We start from the raw sequence: 25,417 nt of genomic DNA on the forward strand, positions 1-25,417 counted from the left end.
GGATCTCTGTTTGAAGAGAGAGGATTGAGCCCTCTCCAAGGCGACGGGGCCCTTGATGAGAGCTCCAGGCTGAGCCACTTCCCACCCTAAATCCTGTGAGGAGGCCTTCTCCATGTCAGACAGGCTCTTCTCTTTCTTTCTTTCTTTTTTTTCTGTTTTGTTTTAAAGATTTTATTTACTTATTTGAGAGAAAGAGATCGAGATGGAAGAACAAGTAAGAGGAGGGGCAGAGGGAGAAGCAGACTCCCCGTAGAGCAGGGAGCCCGATGCGGGACTCCATCCAGGACCCTGGGATTGTGACCTCAGCTGAAGGCCCATGCTTAACCGACTGAGCCACCCAGGCGCCCAAGAGAGGATCTTTCCAACGTGAGGCTCTTTTCTCTTGAATGAAGTATTCTTTCCTGAAAGCGCCACCTGTGAGCCTCACCCACGCTGCACCCCAACCTGCTCCTTCTGCTGACAACCACGCTTCAAGCTTCAAGAACATCACCAACAAACCCTTCAGACGGGTTCCCTCTGCAAGCAGGGCCGGTTTCCTTGGGCCATCCTGATGAAACCTTCTTCCCCAAACCCAGAACCACACGGAATTTTTAGTTGTTTTAATTTTTTTATTATAACGACACATCGGCACTGATGACAAGAACAAGAATGTTCAGCTTAAATGGACGTCACCAGAGCAACGTTTAATGGACCTTCCAGGACATCTGAGAAACCAGACACTATGCAGTCGTTTAAAATGCCACAAATCATCTTGTACTAACAGGGAAAGATGTCCACGATACAGTCTGTGGCGAAAGGGCCACGAGCCAGCTTGTATTCTATGAGCCCACTCAGGAAAAATCGACATGCGTGTCCATCCTGGTCTGGGAACAGAGCAAGCTCCCCGGGGGCTGTTTGCCACACAGTAATGCCTAAAATTGCTAAATGGTGGTTTGAATTTCCTTTTTATGCTTTTCCGTACTGCTTGAAATTTTTAAAAGATTTTATTGATTCATTTGAAAGAAAGAAAGAGGGAGCACCTGAGCGAAGGGGGAGAGGCAGAGGGAGAGGGAGAAGCAGACTCCCTGCTGAGCAGGGAACCCAACACGGGGCCCGATCCCAGGACCCCAAGATCACAATCCGAGCCGAAGGCAGATGCCCAACCATCTGAGCCACCCAGGAGCCCTTGCTTGAATTTTTAAAATTAATCAGTATTTTTATAAGCCACCATAATATTCAAGTTATTGCATTTAAAAATAAGAGTAATACAGAGCACCTGGGTGGCTCAGTTGGTTGGGTGTCTGGCTTTTGATTTTGGCTCAGGTCAGGATCTTGAGGGCCTGGGATCAGGCCTCCTTTCAGGCTCTGTACTGGGCATGGAGCCTGCTTGGGGTTCTTTCTCCCCTTACCCTCTGCCCCTTCCCCACCCATGCATGCTCTCTCTCTAGTAAAATACATAAATAAAAATAAAAGTAAGAGTAATACATGCACATTGTTTAATTTGTTTCAGTTTTCTGAATAATAAGGAAAAAAATTCAAATCACACATAAATTCATCACCCGGAATGAAGCCCTGTTAGCATTCTGGAATAGTTTCATCCAAGCCTGTTTTCTTTGCACACAATCTTTATATAGTTGAAATAATTTAATAAATATTGATTGAAGACTTACTGTTTGCAAAACATTTTGCAAGGTTCTGAAGATACAGGGATGAGTGAGACATACATGGTACGGACTCCTTCCACAATGTTATGCCCTGTTCGTTCCCCACTGATGATTTTTGAACGGCCATCAGTTAACCCTGCATTCGCATATATCACATTACTGGGGCATTCCCTGAACCCTGGCTACAGGACACCTGGGCTGTTTTGATATCATTCAATTATAAACAACACTTTGCAAAGCTTAATTGGCATACGGGAGGACTATATCCCTCGATATGGTATTACACAGCCAAAAGTCATGAAAAAGCTAATGAGTTTGACAGTAACTGGCTCATTCTTTCTTGGGCCAAGCACAGTTTATAAGACAATTGACTTCAATAATTGTTCATTTCACAGGCAGCAAAACTGAGGCAAACAAAAATGTTAAGACTTGTCTGAACAAGGCAGGGCCCAACATGGAAATCAGGAATCCCTCACCATGGAATTCCCACGAGGTTCACACGGACTTCTGGTGACACCGTAGTCACATGCCTCTCTTCTTACCCTTTGGCACAGGCCCCACTGCTCAGACCCCAGATCTGTTCTTCAGCCCAGTCAGGTGGCTCCCTGCCCTCCTCCTCACTTCCTGCTCCCCACTCCACTCCCCATGCAAGAGAAGACCTGGGACAGGCAGGCGAACAATGCGGCAAATACAGCCTCTCTCTAAGGAGGCCCTGCTGCTTCCGAACAAGAATGTCCACAGACACCCAAGCCCATCCAGCCCCCACCTCTCCCCATCAGGCTGGGTCTCTAAGCTGAAGCTCAGCGCCTCCTCTCAGGGGAGCGCCCTCTGGAGGCAGCCTGGGAGGCAGCCACTTGGGCCCAGAGAATGACCTCCCCTGGGCAGCCCACCCTTGCCCCATCAGCAGGGCAGCCCCCCAACCAGGATCACGTTTCCAACTTGGACCGACCTCTTCCCCTCAAACCTTCAGCAGAGGCCGCTGGAATGAGGCAAGGAGGTCATTTTTCTCCGACGCCTAATTCCTCCAACAGGTGGTCCTTGAGTGTTGCCGTGGAGACACTCTCTCCAGCAAGCCACCCGGGGGGGAAAAAAGAAGCTGGGAGAAGCTGCTGTCACCTTAAGACCTTCGCAGCCAGAGCAGCCAAGTAGGGTGAGCCTCCAGGGGGCGTCCCAAGGCGTGGTTTCCAGGAAGAACCCTGATCCAGAGCTCCCCAGGCTCCTCCTCTCTTGTCGCGGGAGCCCATATCCGCCACTCCTCCCAACTGGGCACCCACCGGGTGCAGGCTCTGAGCCCAACTCCAAGCACGCTTCACCTCACTCCCCCCTCACCCTCACAGTGAGTCGAGTTGTGTTCTCTCTGCCTTGCTGAGGAGGAAACTAAGGCACAGAACTGATGAAGCCATTGCCCAGAGCCACACAGCTAACTAGGAACAAACCCAGGCCGGTATGGTTCCATGTTCTTTCCCCCCACCCCCCGACCATCGTGATGCCTCCTGCCAACGACACTTTCAAGCCCACCCCTCACCCCAAGTGCTCATGAGAAACAACTTGGAGGCTTTGGGTAGGAAATCCTGGGGCCCTGTTCTAAGGCCCTGTGCTCTGCTTAAACAACAATATCAGGGGTCCCCAGCCAGCTGCATCATGTGTGTTCTTAGTGGCTTTGGAACCAAACTGTCCGGCTTCAGATCCCTGCTCCACCATCACTAGCTTTTAGCTTAAATGCTCTGTGCCTCGGTTTCCCCATTTGTACAATGAGGACAATGACAGTACCCACCTCTTAGAGGTGTGGTGAGGTGTAAATGACTTAATATTACGTTCTTTTTCCCTTTTTAAAGATTTATTTATTTATTTTAGAGAGGGGCAGGCAGAGGGAGGGGGAGAGAGAACCTCAAGCAGTCTCCCCCGCTGAGCCTGGAGCCCCACACAGGGCTTGATCTCAAGGCCCCGAAATCATGACCCGAGCCGAAACCAAGAGTCAGCTGATTAACCAGTTGAGCCTCCCAGGCATCCCCATGACTTCGTACGTCTAAAACACTGAGACCAATGCCTGGTACACACAAGCCCACACAAGGCTCTCCACATGAGTGTTACGTACTGAGATTAGTTTACTACTCCTGCTCTAGCGGTTTTCCTCAAGGACATGGCTCCACCGGGAGGGTGGTGACCCAGGCTGAGCTCGTGCTGGTGCTGGACAGGCCGGGCCCCACTGAGCAGGGAGGGGCCGGCAGCAGCCGGTGGCCTGCAGGTCCTGGGATGGGAAAACCTAGGGAAGATGGCCTAAGACAGTTCTCTCTCTTCCAAAAGTGAGGAGTGTTCCTCCATCTTTCTCTCCCTGGAGAAAATACAACCTAGTGGCAGATGGCCCTGATTTCTATCAGCTTCTGTGTGGTCCTAACCTGAAGGAAAAACCTCTGTGGTGGAAGATTTTGGAGAAAATTCTCTGAAGCCAAGTAACCAAGATAAAAACAAAAGCACACAAGGATTTCTTGAATCCTGTCAGGAAACAAAAATCTGATCCCCAGCACCTGGGTGTTAGGGGATACACTGAAAGAACCCCTCAGAGCTCCTAGAGCTGCAGGAATAAATGGCCTGAGTCACTCACAGTGTGTTCTAGGGGTCCCATGGGCCTCACGAGCCCTTTTTTTTTTTTTTTAAGATTTTTTTTAATTTTTTATTTTTTTTAAAAGATTTTATGTATTTATTTGACAGAGAGAGATCATAAGTAGGCAGAGAGGCAGGCAGAGAGAGAGGAGGAAGCAGGCTCCCTGCCAAGCAGAGACCCCGATGTGGGGCTCCATCCCAGGACTCTGGGATCATGACCTGAGCGAAAGGCAGAGGCTTTAACCCACTGAGCCACCCAGGTGCCCCCCTCACGAGCCCTTCTTGCCCTAGAGCTCCATCACTTCTAACACCAGTTCCCTAAGGGACTGGAACCTTCCCACAGCGCCCCAAGTCTCCAATGGCAGCGGGGAGGCTCAGGCCACCCTCCAAATCCCTTCCTGCCAGATTCCAAGAAAATAAACACGCAGCTCTGACTGGGGCTGAGACAGGCCTCTGGGCTGGGGAACTGTACACCTCGGCTCTGTCCTTTGAAATCCTACACTGGCCAAATCCGAGGCAAGGAGCACCTGCAGAGTCAGAAGGGAGATCAGAGGGGAGGGAGAATTTCCCTACCCAGCCAGGGCCCCCGGACGGCAGGTTGAACACCCCGGCCTGCAGGCCACCCAGCTGCACGCCCATGCCCGTGGGTCTGGAGTCCCGTAGAGCCACCCCCCCTGGGTATCCCACATTCCCCCTGGCTCCCCTCCAATCTGATCTTCTAGCCACAGCCAGAGGGCTCCTTTCAAGGTGCAGATCTAACCGTGTCACTCCCCACTTAAGCCCTTCAATGAATCCCCATTGCTCTTGGAATTGAGACAAAAATCTTCTTACGGAGAACTACAAGCCCCATGTGGCCTGCCCCACATGCCCCCATTCTGATTCACTCCCTCCTGTCGCAGGGCCTTTGAACGGCCATCCCCTCTGCCTAGAACACTCCTTCCTCTTTCCTGATCCCAACGCTTCCTTCCAGCAGGTCAAACTCCCTATCACAGACCTGCAGAACACCCCAGCCTCTCCCCGGCAGCAGGAGCCAGAGGGCATTTCATATGGGTCTGGGGGCTTCCTTGACTGCTCTCTCCACCCCTGCAGAGGACACGGACTGTGTTGGTTTCTTCTCACTATTGTATCCTCAGGGTCTAACACAGTACATGGCACCTCAGAGAGGTAGCAGGATGTAGTCCTTGAAACCATGAACAGACTTGCATTAAAATAGACATATTCCAAACAGCATAAGCTGAGGGTTTTTCCGAGCTTCCCTGCCCCCCAAAGCAAAGAGATACACTAATTAAGGAATGTTCTCTGTTGGGGCACCTGGGTGGCTCTGTTGGTTAAGCCTCTGACTTTTGATCTCAGCTCAGGTCTGGATCTCAGTGTCATGAGCTCAAACCCCATGTTGGGTTCTACTGTGGGCGTGGCGCCTACTAGAAGGAAGGAAGGAAGGAACAAACGGAGGGAAATGCTCTCCCTCATCGAATCATTATGTTGTACACCTCAAACTAATCCATCACTGTATATCAATTACATTTTGACTTAAAAATAAATAAATCTGGAGGCACCTGGCCGGCTCAGTAGAGCATGCAGCCCTTGATCTCAGGGTTGTGTGTTCGAGCCCCATGCTGGGTGTAGAGATTACTTAAAAATAAAATATTTTTAAAGTAACAAATAAAAAAAAAATATTTAAATAAATAAATATTTAAATTTAAAAAATAATTTTTTCTTTTTAATTAAAAAGAAAATGCTCTCCCCAAATGGACATCCGCCAAGAAAAGCTCCACACACAGAGGACACTGTTGTGTTCCCAGTGACTTCTCACACAGCTCAAGGTTAAAACACAGATTTTTCCCCAGTAGCTCTCACAGGAAAATACCAGCCCCCAAGCTTTCGGCAGCTCCGCTCCTCCACCTCCTTCTACACACCAGCACTCCTGCCACAGAGCCTTTGCCCATGCTGCTCTCTCAGCCCAGAACTGCCCAGAACAGTCTTCTCCTGCTCACCTGCCCACCAACACACACACCTGACTGACCCCAACCGTCCTTCGGGACTTTGATGGAAACATCCGTTCCGGGCCAGCCTCCCCTCTGTGTTCACGCAGCTCCTCTCCCAGAACTGGGACTGGAATTTGGAGGCATGTGCAATATGATTTCCTTTGTTAAAGGCTAGTCTCTGTCCCGCTGGGCTAGGAGGGGAGAGGCCACCTCTGGCCTGCTCCCGGCCGACACCATAACCCAGTAAGAGTGAACACAGGCTGAAGAAGCCGTCCTGCTCCCTGAGCCCGGCTGCTGCTGGCGTCTCGCAGCCGGAGGGCAGCCCACACTCCCATCAGTGGGCAGAGCCTTGCCCACAGTCCTCAGGTATCAGTGAGTGGGTCATGATCCGGAGGATCCCCCAATCCTCCCCCAGCCCCAGCAGAGCCCACAGGCCTGGGACCAACCCCAGCGCTGTGACTGCCCTCCAGAATGGAATAAATCGTGAAGCCCGGGGATGAGTGGTCGGGGGCCTCTGGGCCAGGGCAGACTTGCCACTGGTCCCACTCTGCCCCCGCTCCTGGGGACCCGTCTTGTGGCCTTGGCTCGAATTCTAGCAGTCTCTATACTGTCACAACCAAGCCGACTCATTGAAGCCTCATGACAGCACCTGATTCCAAGGTTTATTTTCAGCCTGGACACACATTATGAGGAGACCGAGGCATGAAACATTTAAGTGACTTGCTCGAGATTAGCCCACCGGTAAATCGGTGGAGGAGGCAAGCCCAGGCATGTCTGACTCCAGGCCCGGCTCTTTCTTTCCTTCCTTTTTAATTCTAATTCCAAGAAAATACACATAACAAAATTTACCACTTTAACCATTTTAGGTTCAGTAGTGTTAAGCACATTCACATTGTTGTACAACAGATCTCCAGAGATTATTTTTTTTCATCCTGAAAAACCGAAACTCTGTTTCCATTAAACAATAGCTCTCCATTCCTCCCCCTTGACCCAGGTAACCATCATTCTGCTTCTGTCTCTGTGAACTAGACTATTTTTTTAAGATTTTATTTGTTTATTTGAGAGAGAGAGTGAGTGAGAGAGAGAGCACAAGCTGGGTGGAGGGGCAGAGGGAGAGGGAGAGGGAGAAGCGGGATGCGGGACTCAATCCCAGGACCCTGGGATCATGACCTGAGCCGAAGGCAGACGCTGAACTGACTGAGCCACCCAGGTGCCCTGTGACTATTTTAGATACCTCGTACCAGTGGAATCATACAGGATTTATCTATGACTGGCTTATTTCATTCAGCATAATGCCTTCAAGTTTCATCCACACTGCAGCATACGATGGGATGTCCTTCCTCTTTCAAGGCTGAATTGTATCCCACTGTGTGTGCACACATCCCCCTGGGTTTAGCCCTTTTACTGCAGGCGGACACAGGTGCTGCTTTCCCCTGCTAGCCCTTGTGAACAATGCTGCAAGGAACACGGGTGTACAAATACGTTTGAGACCCCCTTTTCTTTTGGTCTTTTGGGTGTACACCCAGAAGCGGACTTGCCAGATCATATGGTAATTCTATTTCATTTTTGGAGGGATCAGAATGTTCTTCAGGGGGCTGCCCCATTTTGCATTCCCAGAAACAGCACACCTGGGTGCCGATGTCCCCACAACCTCACCACCAACTGTTATTTCCTGTTTCTTGAAAGCAGCCATCCTGATGGGTAGGAGGGGATCAGGGCGCAGTTGTTAACCTCAGTTCCATGCTGTATTCTGTTCTGAGGTCCAGACTGCCCTCGGGTCTCTTCATTACCAAGCCCTGGCCTTGCTCTTGCCAATCCCCTTCCCAGGTCTGGAGCCCACCCCTAAACCACAACCCTACAGCCAGCACCCAACTGCCACCCACCAAGCCTCTGTGTCCACTGCCTGTCACCCGCTCCCCACCACTGCCCATTCCAGGCCCCCGAGAGGTCATCCACCAGGTAATTCCCTGACCCTGACCTCCATCTGCAACATCACCTCCTTGCATCCCCCCAACTCTGCTCACCAACCCCCACCCAGAAGCCCTCCCCACGCTGGCCTGCACGTGGGTCCACCCCGTAAACATGTGCAGGTTGAGCTCAGTCGTGGTCAGTTTGCCTTTATGCTCCAGTGCTCAGCCCTGACAGAGGTTTTATAGATGCTGAACGAATGTTTGATAAATGAATGGACAAAAGAAGCCAGGGCTTATTAAGGTATGCGGTGTGGTAGTCTGAATTAAAAACTAAACACGTACACGTCTCAGAGCCTTGAGGCTTAGGGGCCCTGGGCACCCCACTCACCAGCCTTCTTGCGCCCCAGCCCTTGATACACCTCTCTGACCTTCTCCTCATCAGCAGACTGGTGATAACACCTTCCTCCGAGGACCGTGATGAGCAGTTAAAGGGTAGAGGAGGGTAAAGCATCGCTCTGAGCCTGGCCTGGAAGAGGGGCTCTCAGCGGTGACCGCTGACACCACCCCAATTCCTCACTGCCAGTCTCATTCTCTGATCCACCTCCCCCACCCCCACGTGTCTGGCTCCTCCTTTCCAAATCACCCCCCTCCCCTCGGTGCTCCGGTCCCCCCCTCGGAGCTCCCGCATGTTCTCTCCTCCCACAGACTTCCTCACCACTGGCTTGCTCCCACCCATCTGTCTCTGCTTCCCACTTCTCCCAGGAAACTGGCTGCCCAGCATGGTCAGTGACCCACCCACCACCACCACCACCACGGGTCCAGAAGCTGTCCTCGGCCCTCGTCCTCAGACAGCCAGGCCACTCTCCCAGGCCAGGCCTCCTCCCCATCTCCGAGCTCCTTCTCTGGCACCAGCAATAACTCCCCGGCCAAGTTCCGATCCACAGCTGGCCAGGAGCTCCTCCAGCCTCTCCGCCTTCTCCTCCTTATGGCCTGCCCTCTTTTTTTTTTAATTGAGATACACAGCTGACATACTACATTACCTTATCTCCAGATGTACAACAGATTGATTGGAGGTCGGCATAGATTGCAAAATGATCAGCTCAGTAAGTCTAGTTAACATCTGTCACTTCATATACTTACGCTTTTTTTCTCGTGATGAGGACTTGCAAGATCTACTCTTTTAGCAACTTTCAAATACACAATAACGGCTGGTTAACCGCAGTCTCTGGGCTATACATCACCTCCCCAGGACTCACTGGTGTTATACCTGGAAGTCAGTACCTCCGACCACCTTGAGCCGTCTCACCTCCTGCCATCTTACTACAGGCAGGAACTGAAGACAGTCCTCATGGGTCCATGAAGCATGTACCTTCCTCACCAGGGAACCCCAGCCAGAAGCAGTGTTTCTCACACGGTAATCTGGGCACCTCCTGCTTCTGCATCACCTGGATTGCCTTTACCAAAAACCTGCTGAATCAGCATCTCTGGGATGGGCCTGGGAATCTGCATGTATACCAGCTTCCTAGGAAGTTCTCTCTCTCTTTTTTTTTTTATTTGTTTATTTACAGCATAACAGTGTTCATTGTTTTGGCATCACACCCAGTGCTCCATGCAGTACGTGCCCTCCCTATTACCCACCACCTGGTTCCTCAACCTCCCACCCGCCCCCCCCCGCCCCTTCAAAACCCTCTGGTTGTTTTTCAGAGTTCATAGTCTCTCATGGTTCATCTCCCCTTCCAGTTTCCCTCAACTCCCTCTCCTCTCCATCTCCCCATGTCCTCCATGTTCTTTGTTATGCTCCACAAATAAGTGAGACCATATGATACTTGACTTTCTCTGCTTGACTTATTTCGCTCAGCATAATCTCTTCCAGTCCCGTCCATGTTGCTACAAAAGTTGGGTATTCATCCTTTCTGATGGAGGCATAATACTCCATTGTGTATATGGACCACATCTTCCTTATCCATTCATCCGTTGAAGGGCATCTTGGTTCTTTCCACGGTTTGGCGACTGTGGCCATTGCTGCAATAAACATTGGAGTACAGATGGCCCTTCTTTTCACTACATCTGTGTCTTTGGGGTAAATACCCAGCAGTGCAATTGCAGGGTCATAGGGAAGCTCTATTCTTAATTTCTTCAGGAATCTCCACACTGTTCTCCAAAGTGGCTGCACTAACTTGCATTCCCACCAACAGTGGAAGAGGGTTCCCCTTTCTCCACATCCTCTCCAACACACGTTGTTTCCTGTCTTGCTAATTTTGGCCATTCTAACTGGTGTCAGGTGGTATCTCAATGTTGTTTTAATTTGAATCTCCCTGATGGCTAGTGATGATGAACATTTTTTCGTGTGTCTGATAGCCATTTGTATGTCTTCGTTGGAGAAGTGTCTGTTCATATCTTCTGCCCATTTTTTGATATGATTATCTGTTTTGTGTGTGTTGAGTTTGAGAAGTTCTTTATAGATCCTGGATATCAACCTTTTGTCTGTACTGTCATTTGCAAATATCTTCTCCCATTCCGTGGGTTGCCTTTTTGTTTTGTTGACTGTTTCCTTTGCTGTGCAGAAGCTTTTGATCTTGATGAAGTCCCAAAAGTTCATTTTCGCTTTTGTTTCCTTGGCCTTTGGAGACATATCTTGAAAGAAGTTGCTGTGGCTGATATCGAAGAGGTTACTGCCTATGTTCTCCTCTAGGATTCTGATAGATTCCTGTCTCACGTTGAGGTCTTTTATCCATTTCGAATTTATCTTTGTGTACGGTGTAAGAGAATGATCGAGTTTCATTCTTCTACATATCGCTGTCCAGTTTTCCCAGAACCATTTATGGAAGAGACTGTCTTTTTTCCATTGTATATTTTTTCCTGTTTTGTCGAAGATTATTTCACCATAGAGTTGAGGGTCCATATCTGGGCTCTCCACTCTGTTCCACTGGTCTATGTGTCTGTTTTTATGCCAGTACCACGCTGTCTTGGTGATCACAGCTTTGTAGTAAAGCTTGAAATCAGGTAACGTGATGCCGCCAGTTCTGTTTTTGTTTTTCAACATTTCCTTAGCAATTCGGGGTCTCTTCTGATTCCATACAAATTTTAGGATTATTTGCTCCAGCTCTTTGAAAAATACCGGTGGAATTTTGATCGGAATGGCATTAAAAGTATAGATTGCTCTAGGCAGTATAGACATTTTAACAATGTTTATTCTTCCAATCCAAGAGCATGGAACAGTCTTCCATCTTTTTGTGTCTTCTTCAATTTCTTTCATGAGTGCCCAGCCAGAAGCAGTGTTTCTCACACGGTAATCTGGGCACCTCCTGCTTCTGCATCACCTGGATTGCCTTTGCCAAAAACCTGCTGAATCAGCATCTCTGGGATGGGCCTGGGAATCTGCATTTATACCAGCTTCCTAGGAAGTTCTCTCTCTTTTTTTAAAAAAAGATTTTATTTTTGGGAGGCGGCTGGGTGGCTCAATGGGTTAAGCCGCTGCCTTCGGCTCGGGTCGTGAATGTGGGGTCCTGGGATCGAATCCCGCATTGGGCTCCTCGCTTGGCAGGGAGCCTGCTTCTCTCTCTGCCTCTCCCTGCCACTCCCTGCCACTCTGCCTACTTGTGTGCTCTCCCTGACAGATAAATAAGTAAAATCTTTAAAAAAAAAAAAAAAAGAGTTTATTTTTTGGAGTAATGTCTATACCCAACATGGGGCTCCAACCCACAACCCTGAGAACAAGAGTCACACATTCTACCAACCTAGCCAGTTAGGTACCCTGTCCCCACCCCCAGGAAACTCTCATACCCATTGAAGTTTCTGTTCCCACTCTTCCCCAGGAGGCCCTCCCAACAGTCTCTCCAGCCCACATGCTCTACAGAGTAACCATTCCCTATCCCTAGCCTTAGGGTCATCTTTTCCACGTAGCTGATTATTGGTCACTCAAACAAAGAGAGAGAAGCCAGCTTCATGGCTTCTCCTCCAGGCTCAGCGGTGCTCCCCAAGTTCACTCCACTCACAAAATCATTCTCTCAGGCTGGAGCCTTGGGGCCCCATGACCCTCCTATTTGCTCTCTCTGCACCTTCTGCCTCCGTCTACATCTGCTTCTTCCTGCCTCAGCCTCTGCGGCCAAACTCCATGAGGACTGTGGCCACGGCCTACCACCAATGTGACAAATTACCACTCACTCAGGGGCTTCAAACCACACAGACGTATTCTCTTACAGCTCTGGAGGCCCCCCTTGGCCCCTTCTGCCACCACTTCCTCCTCCTGCTTCCATTGTTACTGTTTCCATCTCCCTCTCCAGTGTTGATCCTCCTGCCTCTCTCTTTTTTTTTTTTAAGATTTTATTTATTTATTGGACAGAGATCACAAGTAGGCAGAGAGGCAGGCAGAGAGAGAGGAGGAAGCAGGCTCCCCACTGAGCAGAGAACCCTATGCAGGGCTCGATCCCAGGACTCTGGGATCACGACCCGAGCCGAAAGCAGAGGCTTTAACCCACTGAGCCACCCAGGCGCCCCTCCCACCTCTCTTACGTCACCCAGGGATGATGTCATGCCTGCCCCAATAATGCAAGATCATCTCATCTCGAGGTCCTCAACTGCATCTCAAAGCCCTTGTGCCACGTAAGGCAACATGGTCCCAGGCTCCCAGGATTGGAACATGGACATCTTTGGGGACCATGAGTCAATCCACAATGACTGTATTTTCTAAAACAAAGATCAGAAACATAACATGTCTTACCAAATGTTAAAAAAAAAAAAAAAAAAAAACTCTTGGAACTCTTGGAACACACCTTTTGTGAGCACCTACCATGCATCAGGCAATGGGAATACAAAGATACATGAGACACAGTTCCTGCCCTCAGGAAACTCAAAACCCAAGGTACTCACCAAAAGAACCAGCTTCTTAAAAAGCAATAAAGTGCTCTTCCCTACAGAAGAATTCCAATTAATAAATGTAGAAGTTGTGAAGGAAATAGAAATTCAAAATTGGATAATAATGGTTGCAGGCAAGATCCATTAATGGGTGCTAAAATTAGTAGGTGAGAATTTGAGGACAAAAAAACTATGGCAATCTCAATGTGTCTCCCCCAGATAGTTATTAACTGTGGACGCAAATTCAGGAATGTCACAGGGAAGAAAACTGGCCCAACACCATCATAACTAAGAGGTCAAGGTTAACATCACCAGCAATGAGAGGTATCAGTGTCACCGACCCCCCATGGGATGTCCCGAGAAGGGCACACCATCCCCATCGCATTCCTGCCAAAAACCCATAACCTCGATCCAATCAGGAGAAAAACACTGGACAAAGACAAAGTGAGGAGCACGCTACAAAGTAACTCACCAGTACTTTGCAAAAGTGTCCATGTCATGAAAAGCAAGAGGAGACTAAGGAATTGTCACAGACTAAAGGAGATTAAGAGGAAATGACAAATAAGCACCATGCGGAATCCTGGACTGGGTCCTGGAATAGAAGAAAGACATTAGTGGAGAAGCTGGTAAAATCCCTAAAAAGTCCACAGTTCAGTTAATAGTCTTGGACTAGTGTTAATTTCTTAATTTTGATCATTGCACGATGGATAAGAAAGACGTGAACACTAGGGGAAGCTGTGTGAAGGGTATATGGCAACTCTCTTGGTACTATTTTTGCAATTTCTCTGCAAGTCTAAAATTATTTTAAAATACAAGTTTTCAAAATTTTTGAAGAATAAAAATACAGCGATGGCAGCAAAACCGTTGTCACAGACAAGCCAGAAACCACAGTCACGGTCACCATAACCAACTGGTCTCCCCACTGCCAGCTGGTTTCCTGCTCCGTTCATCCTTCACACCAAAGCCAGGCAACAGAATGTCTTAAAACACTATTTTACACTTGTCACCCTCCACTCAAAACCCCTGTGCCTAAGTGCTCAAAGGGTCTTTTCAAAAGGACACAGGGGCAGCATGAAGGGGCTCCCACCAGCCAAATGTGGGACACTCTGAACAGCAAAATAAATAACGATAGTAACGATTATAACCCAAAGAATAACACAGTAATCCATGAGTCCCTACAGTAATTAACTAACAAACAGATGGAGGAGAAGGAAAATTTCTTTCTTATAGTAGAATGCCAACTAATAAACCGAGAAGAAAAGAAGTTAGAAATGTCTCAACGATACATATTAACACCAGTGAAAGTCCGATGAAGAGCAGGATATTTACATAGCCTCAAAGTACTCCCCCCCACTAGTGGCTTATCAATGATAAAGGGGAAAATAGTCACTTTTCAGCAGAGAAACCTGGCAGACACCCACTTACTGAGTGAACAAAATGAAAATCACCCGTACTGGGACAAATTGACATCATGTGTCTTCCAACATGACCCACCAAGAAAGGCAGAACATCGCTAACTTAGCATTCCTGCCTAAAGGACATAACCTCAGTGTGATGGTGAGGAGACCTGATGAAGCCATACTGAGCGACATTCTACAGAATAAGTGGTCTATATTCTTCAAAAACGGAGAGGTCAAGAAGAACAAAGAAAAGCCAAGTAACTAGCCCAGATTAAAGCAGACTAAAGAGCCATGACAAGTCAATGTCATGTGTGATCCCACCCTCTGATCACCACAGAAGACACTGTTGAGACAACTGATGAAACACAGACATGAACAATGGCGTAGATAACAGTACTGTATCAATGTTCAATTTTCTGATTTTGATAGCCTTATTCTTCTCAGAAAAACACACACCAAAGTATTTAGAGGAAAAAACTTACATCTTCAATGTAATCTTTTTTTTTTTTTAAGATTTATTTATTTGAGAAAGAGAGATGATGTGTGCCCAAGTGAGGGGGAGGAGCAAAGGGACAGAATCTCCATCAGACCCCATGCTGAGTCGGAGCCCAACACGGGCTCCATCCCCTGAGATCATGACCTGAATAGAAACCAAGTCAGATGCTTAACCAACTGGACCATCCAGGTGCCCCTAATCATTTGTGTTTTAATTTTTTTTTTAAGTAAACACTATGCCAATGCCCAATATGGGACTTGAACTCATGACCCCGAGATCAAGATTCGTACACGCTACCAACCTAGCCAGCCAGGCACCACTCCAACCTAATCTTAAACAGTTTCAAAAAAACTGTGCACGTGTATAATACATGATAAAGCAAATAGGTAAAAATATAGACAACTGAATCTGAACAACAGATATATAGGAGTTCCTAATACTTTTGTTGCAACTTTTCTATAAATTTGTAATTATAATATAATAAAAAGTTACAACAAGCACAAAGGATTCTTTTGGGGGTGATAAAAAATATTCTAAAATTGGATTGGGGTGATGTTTGCACAACTTTGAAGATTTAAAAAAAATCACTGAATAGTAAGGAAAAAAAAAAGAAAGAAAGAAATTATAAAAATACACATACACTCCCTTGGATGGCCCCTATTTCCCAGCCCCACGACCCAGTGCCCACCCTTCACTTGAATCTCCTCTCTCGGAACTCACCAACACAAAAGTGCACCCCACCAGTTGGCTCTGTTCCTCACTCTCCTCCCCAAATGCATGGCACACACCCCCTGATGCCCCAGATTCCCCCACCTTCGCTTTAGCTCTGTGCCTCCCGAGGTCATGCCCAGGCCTCAAGCCCCATCGGTGCAGGGGTCCAGCCCTTCCTTCGCACCCACACACCCATCTCCTCATCTCTAACACCAATAGAGCCCCTTCTGTGCACCAACATTATTCTAACCACTCTACACCCGGTATTTCATTCGAGCTCCCAGCCAGGCATGGTTAAGTGCCATCGCTGGCTCCACTTTACAGATGAAGAAACTGAGTCACTAGGGAGCCAGCTGGGACCTCTCAGATGGTCGTTGATGGAGGCAGGATTCAAAAGGGGCCACTTTCACACCAAAGCCTGCTGGGGCAGCCACTGTGTTCTCCCTCCCTAGAGACATCTTGACACATTTGCTCTTCTGCAGACAGCCCGTTCTTGCGTACCAGCCTGCAGGCTCCCTGGGGAGTGGGTCCACGCTCTGGACCTCTCTCCACACTACGCACCCGGCAGGTGCCCAACAGCTGTTTGTCCGCCACAGGCTGGGTTCCAGAAAGCAGAGGAGGGGGTCGCAAACTCCATCAAAAAGAGGAGCCAGTGCTCCACCCCCCCACCCCCACCCCCACCCCCACCCCTGAGCACAGCCCAGCTTCCTGGCTACTGCCCAAGGCCCGGCCGTCATCTGCTCTGAGTAATAAGTATTTGTATGGCGATAATTACAGCATTTGGGGAGAAAATCCCATTAAGCAAGAGCCCTGCCGAGCTGCTAATGCCGGCACAGAACAGGAGGCAGCAACTCCGCCAAGCTCCCGTCTGCTTCCAATAATGCAGGAGCTGCCTGTCCCCACCGCCCTTCACCCGGCCCCAAAGAGCACGGCCGCCCCTGCTGGCAGCCTTGGGCAGCCGGGGCCGCCGACAGCTACCCCCCTTCCTCAGAGCCCGGACAGAGGCAGGGGCAGGGTTCGCTGGGGATCCAGAGCCCTGGGGTTGCACAGGGAGGAAGAGGAAGGAGAGTCAGGCTGGGATCCATCCCGGAGTGGCGCCCCAGGCCCTTTCCTGTCCCTGCAATTCTGTCATCTTAATAACAATAATAATACTACCACTCACAGGGCCTTTGCTGCTGTGCGCCAGGCCCATGCAAAGTGCGGGCTCCCAGCCCGGCCTGTAGGCAGTCCTCACGACCAACCTGTCCTTTAACCAGCAGGTCCTGTCATCATCCCCACTTTCGGGGCAAGGAAACAGGGGTGCTGAGATGTCACCCGTTCCTCCGGAGCACTGACCCCACTTTGCAATTATGTGTTTATTCTCATACTGTGCCATTCATCGCTTCCTCCCTTGCTGGACTAAAACTCAGGGAGGGACAGAGAATTGGGATTGTGTCCGGCCCCATTCTCTCAGCTCCATGCAGACAGTCAATAGACAGCTATCTGTTGAATGAATTCATTAAACCCACAATTTGCCCAAGGTCCCCCCAGCTGCTGCGTGGCAGAGGGGGGCTAACAACGCAGGCAGGCTGGCTCAAGGACCATGCCATCACACCACCCACCCTGTAGAGAATCCCTGCCTGCTAACCCCTGTTCCTTTTTGCAAACACGGGAGACTGAGACAAAGATGCCCGGGACAAGGAAGGAGAACGCTGCACAGCCAGATGCCAGGAGAGCAGGCTTGCACCATGGCCAGCTCTCCTGTGCTTACCTCCCAAACCCTCTGCTGCCCCACTGAATCCTCAAACCTTTGCTTGAGCTCCTCAGATAACAAAAATAATCATAACATCATGTTTTATCACGAAGCATTTCTACACACCAGCCCTGGGCCAAGTACACCACCAGGCCCTCTATGTGCACTGGCTCCCTGAATCCTCGCCACCGACCTACAACACAGTCATCCTCCCCTTTTAAGATGGGGAAACTGAGTCTCACAACAGATGGAGTGATGGCACCAGGGGCCTGCCACCAGTCATGCAGAAGCCAGCGATAAGCCCAGGGCACATGTTGCTGGAGACACAAGCCCCACCCAGAGGCAGCCTCCCCAGCACAGTGCAGGGCTCTGCCCTAGGAGACCACGGTGCACACATGGCATCCGTCTTCCCTGACCCTTCCCCAGGACTACCACCCCAGTTGTGATTTGGCTTTCCAAACAGGCTCCCAGGCAATCCATCTGGGGTGCCCTGTGAAGTCCCAAGCCTGACCACCCAGCTCCATTGAATGTGGCCGCCAGTTTCGGGGGCCAAGTTGGGAAAAGGCAAGGGCCTTCCAGGCTTCTGCAGCAGGCAGTGGGCTATGGCAGTGGACCAACTGGCCAGGGGGCAAGAGAGTGACCCCCAAAACTGATGAACAGCAGACCATCCTGGGCTGGGGGAGCACGTGGAAGCCAGGAGGCCTTCCCCAAGGACTTTCCTGGCCATACCACCATCCCCAGGCCTCTCCCATCTCTGCACCCTGTACCCACAAGCCTAGAATACAAGTGCCTGAGACAGAAGGGGAAAACGGTGTCCCCCCGCCCCACCCTATACTCTCTTACCACACTCTCCTGGATACTCTAGCCTAAAAGACTTTTTTAATTAAAAAAAAAAAAATCCAACTGAAAGTCAAAGTCCTTGAGTGGAAGAAAAGACAATTAATAGTGGCCACGGCTGGGTCCCTCTGAGGCTGAATTCTACAAAGAGAGGAAGCTTCCAGGCCTCCTCCACCACACCCCTAACCCTCACTCTGTATTTTAATTGTTCCACTGCAGTGAATTATTCAGCATCCCTTCCTCAGCCCAGCCCACCAGCCCCACAGCCCCTCTGGCTCAGCCAATTTCCTCAACAGCCCTGGGGCCACACAGCTTCTTCCCAGAAGTCCCCACAGCACACCAATTCCTTCCCACTTGAGGGGATAGGCCCAGACCCAGAGTCATGGGATAGAGGATCATAAAGTTGCCGGGCCTCCCGGGCTGCCATAGAAACTGCCCACGAGACAAAAGGCGAATGCACAGCTGCAGCTCTCCAAATATCACGGCCTCAGAGGCTGCTGTTCTGGGCCCCAGGACGGCACGACGTCCATATCGATGAGAGAGAGCATTTGCTATGATGATTCTGAGTCTGCCTGAGCTCTCACCAAGGCCTCTTTTTGGGGTGTTCTTTTCTTCCTTAAATGGCTCTTTCAAGGCCTGCCTGCTGCAAAGGCAGCCTCCCCCTGCTTTCTACATCCTTTCCCCACCCAAGAAGTTTTGCCCACAGCAAAGACCAGGTCTCCGCTGACTCCCCCACAATAACTCACCCGTGGATTGCATCCCTGAAGTCCCCAAAGGGAAAATCCAGTGAGAAAAGACTGCCTGACTCTTTCTAACCTTCCCAGCCGCAAGCCCCATCACATTGGACTGGCACACTGCAGCCCCAGCCAGCTGGCCCGTTCACCCGGCCCGTTCACCCATCGGGCAGGCTCAAGCACACCTTCAGGCCTTTCACTCATGTATTCCCTCTGGTTGAGCTGCCTGCCCTCTCTGCTTAGCAGGCTCCTACCAACCACTGTTGGGTCCCAAATTGTGCTAAAAAATGAGCCATCCTCTGAGAAGCGCCTTTCCCCCAAGAAAAGTGCTTCCCACCCCAATGCTCCCAACCACAGCCCCATCACATTGCCAGCCTTGCCCTCTCCCAAAAGCTTACAGTTAGGTGTCCCCTGTCTGGTCCCCTCAACTGTACATCCCTTGAAGGCAGGGATTTGCTCACTGCCTGCTGGAGCCTCAGCACTGAGGGCAGCTCCCAGCTCTGTAAATGTTTGCTGAATTAAATAGTTAATTAAATAGGCTCTTCTCCTGATCCTATCATAATGATGCCTCTCACTCAGCGAGCATTATCAGGAACTAGGCACTTTCCACACATTGTCTTTGGTCCTCACAAGTACCAAAGACTTTAGTATCAGCACCCCCATTTTCTGCATGGGAAGCAACTAAGGCTCAGAGAAGTTAAGTAACTTCCCTAAGGTCACACAGCAACCTAGGCAGCTGGACCTCTTTCTTTTGCACTAGGAAATTTCACTTCCATTCCACTCTGATTGCAAGAGAGCTCATGAGTTCCTGAGCACCAAAATAGACTCTGTCCTCAAAACTTAAGATGGAGAGAAAAAGCAAAGCATGAGATGACTTCAAGATTCAGATTCAAAAGCAAAGGCAAGGGGCTGCTGTGTCTCAGACCTAGGCTGCTACCAGGGTAACAACTGCAGGAGAAACACCCTGTGGGCAAAGGAACAGAGAATAGATCCAGAGTGAACAGGTATAGAGGACGACCCTGCAGCCTCAGGGATCCTCTGGGCAGATTTCAGACCCTCAGTCCCTCTCCACAGCCACATAGCATAATGCATAGGAAATTTGACTTGGTCCAACCTCTCTCCACACCAGCATCTCTCCCCAGCCCCACAACACACACTGTACACACACACACACACACACACACACACACACACACACACACACTAGTTTCCATCTAGATTGCATCTAGATTGCAAATTCTCTGAAACCTCCACGGGAATTTTTCAGACTCAGCCAAGAAGCGTCTAGGGCAAATGTGTGCTCACTAATTGCTGACCTTGGTACAGAGTTTGATCCAGGAGACAGCTCTCCCCAGGGTCAAATTTCTGCCTCTGGCCAGCTGGGAGCCATGAAAATGTGCTCAAGTTATCGAAATCTGTACGCCTTTCCTGAGAGCCACTGCAGTCGCCCAGGAGTGTGGGAAGGAGCATGCAGGTTTCAAAGGAGCCGGCAGCCTTCTCCAAAGTCCAGTTCAAAAATCTCCTGAAGCAGTCACCTCTGCAGGCAGCACAAAGGCCCAGCATGTGACCAAAAATCACATACAGGGACTCTCACAACCTCCCATTACTGAGGTGTCACCACAGATACTAGGAATTCACACAGACGCACATTCTGCAGGAGAATCTAGGAAGGCAAATTATATTGGTCCATAAACACACACACACACACACACACACACACACACACACACACACACACACTCTACAAAGCTCAGCGGGTCTAGAAAGAGCCGAGTTTCCACCAGAATTTAGAAGTGAGAGAGAATAAAGGAAGAAAAATTATTTTTTAATGACTTTTCATGGTCAATGTCTCCACTCCAGGCTCCTGACCCCTCGGCATAATTCCCGGGGCTCCCAGGCCAGGTCACATCTACCCCTTCCTGGTGTTAATGTAACATACCCCAGGCCCCAAACCCAAATCCCTCAGGTCCCATTGTCTGCCTGGGTTGGGGATGGCTGGATGTGAGTTGGGGGACCAATGCCTGACACCTGCAAGAGAAGAATTCTTAAGGCTCTGGGGCAAACAATGGGGAGGAAGGGGAAGACTGGAAACTTCAACTCCATTCCATCTTGCTGCCCATCACCTGCCTGCTGGCTCTCGGAGTCCAGTTCACAAGCGCTGCTCAGAACACTGCCCAAGATCCATATCCCCGAAAGGAAATGTGCCTGGCAGTGTGAGGAGCTTCCCCCCCTGGGTGCCAGGAAGGCTTCCTGGCACCAATTCACAGCACCCTGGAGGAATAAAGTGCTGGCGCAGTGGGAACGGCCTGTCAGGGCTGAGTGCAGGGTGCAGGTGTGAGGCTGGGCGCTGACAGCCCCGCCAGGGCCCTTTGAATCTCAGCAAAGGGAAACAGTGATGCTGCTGGCTCCTGGCTCCGGAAGGCACTGACCCCTCTGTTGGCTGCAGAGCCGGGGGCCCCAACGGTCCTGCCCCCACCCCAGCCCCGAACCGCTTCTGGGTGGGAGGGCAACCTCGGGGGCTCATTGCGCACTGGGGACGGGGCCGTACTCACAGGCGCTCGGTGTTCCGCGGGATGTTCTTTGGGATGGCCTGCAGCCCCGTGCCGTGGCAGTCCACCGTGGTGCCGGTGCAGGTGCAGAGGGCGGGGCACGCGGTGGCACCCAGGCGCCACGCGGCTGCCCACAGCAGCAGCCAGAGCTCGGGCCGGACGAGCCCCGCCGAGGGCCCCCTCCGGGGCGTCAGCGCCATGGTGCCCTCACCGCGTCCCGCTCGTGTGCCAGACGGCGGCAGCCGCTTACCATCCCCGTCCGGGGCGGCCTCCAGGTGCAGTCCCGGGGCAACGCCGCCGAGCAGGCTCGTGCGCGGCGCCCTTAACGGGCCGGGAGGCACCTCGCTCCTCCAAGCGACGGCGCTTGTGTGCGGACCGAGGGAGGGCGCTTTGGGCGGAGGGCGCTCGGCTCCTCTCCGGTTTCTCGCTGGCTGCGTCTCCCTCTCTCCCTCCCTCCAGCTCCCAACTGACTGCTGCGAGGAGGAAAATGGGCAGGCCCCGCGCGCGCACGCACCCCGCGCACACACACACACACACACGCACAATCACACACTCACACCCCCCACGCTCGCTCCCACCCGGCAGTCATCCATCAATCGAAAAGCACACATCCAGAGCCAGACTCCTCCCCGCCCTTCCCCAACATCCCCCTCCCCCGCCTCCCGACGACCACTCGGCGGCTGCAGCGAGTCGCTTACAGTTTCAAAGGTGGAACCTTAGAGGCGCCAGGCGCGGGCAGGGGACTGCGCGGGGGATGGGAGGATGGCCACGGCCCGACCTGCTCAGTCTTGGCCCTGGCCGGCTGCACACACACACACACAAACACACACACACACCACGAGTATGTGCACACTGAGACTCCCGCGCTCAGAACGCCAACCCGGGCAGTTGGGCCAGAGTGGGGAGGAAGATCTTATTTGGCCGCCTGGACCCCTTCCCTGGCCCCAGACCTGCTTTCCCCCGACGGCAGAAACGCTTCCCCCTGCCCACCAGACTTGCTTTGTCAATACTTGGTGAAAGCAAGCCCCCTGCCCCAGGTCTCCAAGCCCCCTGCTTTACTTAGCCTGGGACCTGGAGGACAGAGCTTGGGAGTGGGGAGGGAGGAGTGTATAAAAGCCCTAGATCGAGTACAGTCTTCTCCCCTCTGCCACCAAGATGGCAACAACCCCACTTCTCTGAGGAGAAGACCGAAGCTAGCTGCACCCAGAAGAAAATGGCCCTGATTTGGACATTTGCCCCATGGAGAGATGTCATTTCTGCCATTCGGCTATCCTGGCTTCCCAGGTCAGTGTTAGGGGGTTGGCAGAGTAGCAGTGGGGGTTGGAAATCCAGCAAATACCTTCCTCCACTCGCACCAGCATTCTCCCATTTCTGACAGGTGCAAAGGAATATTCATTCCTGTCATCAGAGGACTGCAGAGATGGCTGGGAAAGGGCAGGGTGGCATGCTTGGGAGAGTAGCTCCACGGGCCACCACTGTCAGACCCCAAGATTTTACTCTCCTCCCAGCAGGCAGCGACTCTTCTTACTCTAAGGCAGGTGTAGACATAGATGTGGGCGTGGGTGTAAACAGGAAATCCAGATGGGGAGAGAACCACCCTCAAGCCCAGAACAGATGAAGGGACCTCCCCAAAATCAAGAACAGCGATGATGGCTGGCTTGGGCTCTGTCGGACCCAGACGTCCTCGTCCTCTGTCCATCCGTCCCCTGATTCTGGGCCTCCTACAGGCTGGCAAGGACAAACACTTGAGCAGCTCAATAAGCATCTTCCTTTCCAGGAGTTGGCTACCTGGGTTTCCCCGTGAGAGAAACCAGAAAGAATCGTAGCTGGTCCAAGAGATGCCAGGAGAAGGCACAGAATGGATACCGCTTGTCACAGGGGTGGTGGGCTGTGTGGACACACTCCACAGGATTAAAGCCTTATCCACCGGGTCTCCAAGACTTGGGGGTTTTCTTTGTTTTTCTTTTCCATCTTGATGAAAATTTTCAGTTTTTTATCCCTGTGGTCATAGCGCAGAGAGAACTGTGGCCATCATCTCACAACTAATGTGACTGGTCTTACGGGCTTTTGACAGTTCTTTTTAGAGTTTTTACACCCTCCTGGCATGACCTCCATCCAAGGCCATGGGTTCTTCAGCATCATCAATTCAATGAAAACTGAGGAGGAAGGGGCTTTCTCACGGGTCCCGAGGGGGTGTGATCATAGAGAAACTTCCCACAAATGAAGCCAGAGCTCCTCACTCCTCTCCCTCACAAATTTCCACTGCTTGGGGCGTCTGGGTGGCTCCGTGGGTTAAGCCTCTGCCTTCGGCTCAGGTCATGATCCCGGGGTCCTAGAATCGAGCCCCGCATCGGGCTCTCTGCTCAGCAGGGAGCCTGCTTCCTCTCTCTCTCTGCCTGCCTCTCTGCCTACTTGTGATCTCTCTCTCTGTCAAATAAATAAATAAAATCTTTAAAAAAAAAAATTTCCACTGCTTCTCCACAGGGTGCTCAGCCCCCCTCTCCTCACGGGCCCTCCCCAGCTGCCTCAGGCAGCGTTAAATCCTCATTCCTCTGAGCCTGCTGCTTTGTTTATCCCCTCTTAGCTGGAGCTGTTTACACATGTGGCTCCTTCCCTGACACTCCTCCGGGGGCAGAGCTCGCCCCTTCCCCCAGAGCTTACTCATTTCCTCACTTTGGCGATTAACCAGCCCCTGCACTTAGTAGGCGCTCAGGTTGTTGAAGATGTCCGGTTTCCAACCTTTGGCTCCAGCGGTGTCTCTCCAGCCCTGTAACCTCAGAGAGCTCCTCAGAAGCCAAGACCCATGTGGGGAAGAGAGAGTGTTGATTAACTGGGCCACATGCCCTGGGGGCTTCAGAGTAGTCCGGTGAAGCAGTGGAAGGAGGGGTGGGGTGGGCCGGGGTGGGGGGCGATATCACCCCTGCCTGTGTCTTCCAAGAGTCAGCCAGTGCCCTAGAAGCTTCCAGACTAGACTGGACAGTGAAGCCCAAATGGTCACCACCTGGCAAAGTCTGCCCTTTCCTATAAAGGGGAGGGAAGGAAGGAGGGCTCCCTCGGATCCAGGACAAAGACTCACCATGCCAGCCTAGTCAAGGGAGGCCCTGCCCCAGTAGCCAGGCAGCTCCCCAGCTTGGCACCTATCCCCAGTTCCTCCACCCCAGAACCTGGCTAGATCCCCAATTTGGGAGGCAGCTAGCCATGAATGGACGCAGCTCATTAGTGTTCCTAGCACATTTACTCGGAAACCACCGCCTGGCCAGCAGCTCACCCTCCACCCCCACACCACTTTGCGGGTTCAGTTTCCTCTCCCAGGCCCCTCCCTCTGTTGGATCTCCCTACCCCCTCCCTATAGCAGGGCCACCTGCTCCCTCTGCAGGGTCGGGAGGAGGCAGCCCTGTCACATTTCTTCTGCCAAAGCCCACTGGCCACCATCAGGGCAACCGCTGGGCGGGGAGGTGGGGGGGTCTCCCCACCCTGGTGGCATGAATCTTCTCCAGTGCCCTCAGCCATGCATGCTCAGTGTTGAGGGCCACCACCTCCTGCCTGTGACTTGGGGAGATTTGGGGGAGTGCCTCGTTCCAGCTTTCTGCACGGAGCCCTGTCCTCTGCCTCTCACAGCCCTTCTGAGACACCAAGAAGCAGAGAGACTGGGTGAGGCTGCAGAGCCCAGTGGCTTGGATCTCTGGCTGCAAAATGCAAGAATGAGACAAAATGCCAGCTGTCTGAGCATTGATTAAACACCATTTATTAAGTATCCATGTACTATGTGCCCAGAACTGGGACTTGGCGATTCAACAGGGCCTAAGAGCTGCCCCAGGCCTGCAATAGGCTCATAGTCCAGTGGGGAATAGAAAGAGGAAAGCCCACTCTGCATGGTTAGTTTGGTAACAGGGAGCGTGGAATTGCAGGGAAGGCCCAGAGTACGGGGCTCAGGGATGGGCCCAAAGGGTCCCTGGAAGAGGAAT

The 25,417-nt window shown here is 51.3% G+C and overlaps 1 protein-coding gene across 1 annotated transcript in view; it reads right to left on the reverse strand.

Annotated features, from left to right (window-relative positions):
* Positions 1–21,973, reverse strand: part of SLIT1 (slit guidance ligand 1) — a 164,771-nt gene extending 142,798 nt beyond the window's left edge. Inside the window, exon 1 of the mRNA XM_046027075.1 lies at positions 21,456–21,973. Within this exon, the coding sequence (XP_045883031.1) occupies positions 21,456–21,652 (197 nt within the window). The 5' untranslated portion in view covers positions 21,653–21,973. The remainder of the gene's footprint in view (positions 1–21,455) is intronic.
* Between the last annotated feature and the right edge of the window lie 3,444 nt (positions 21,974–25,417).

Source organism: Meles meles, chromosome 13 (assembly GCF_922984935.1).
Source record: "Meles meles chromosome 13, mMelMel3.1 paternal haplotype, whole genome shotgun sequence".
NCBI classification, from domain to species: Eukaryota; Metazoa; Chordata; class Mammalia; order Carnivora; family Mustelidae; genus Meles; species Meles meles.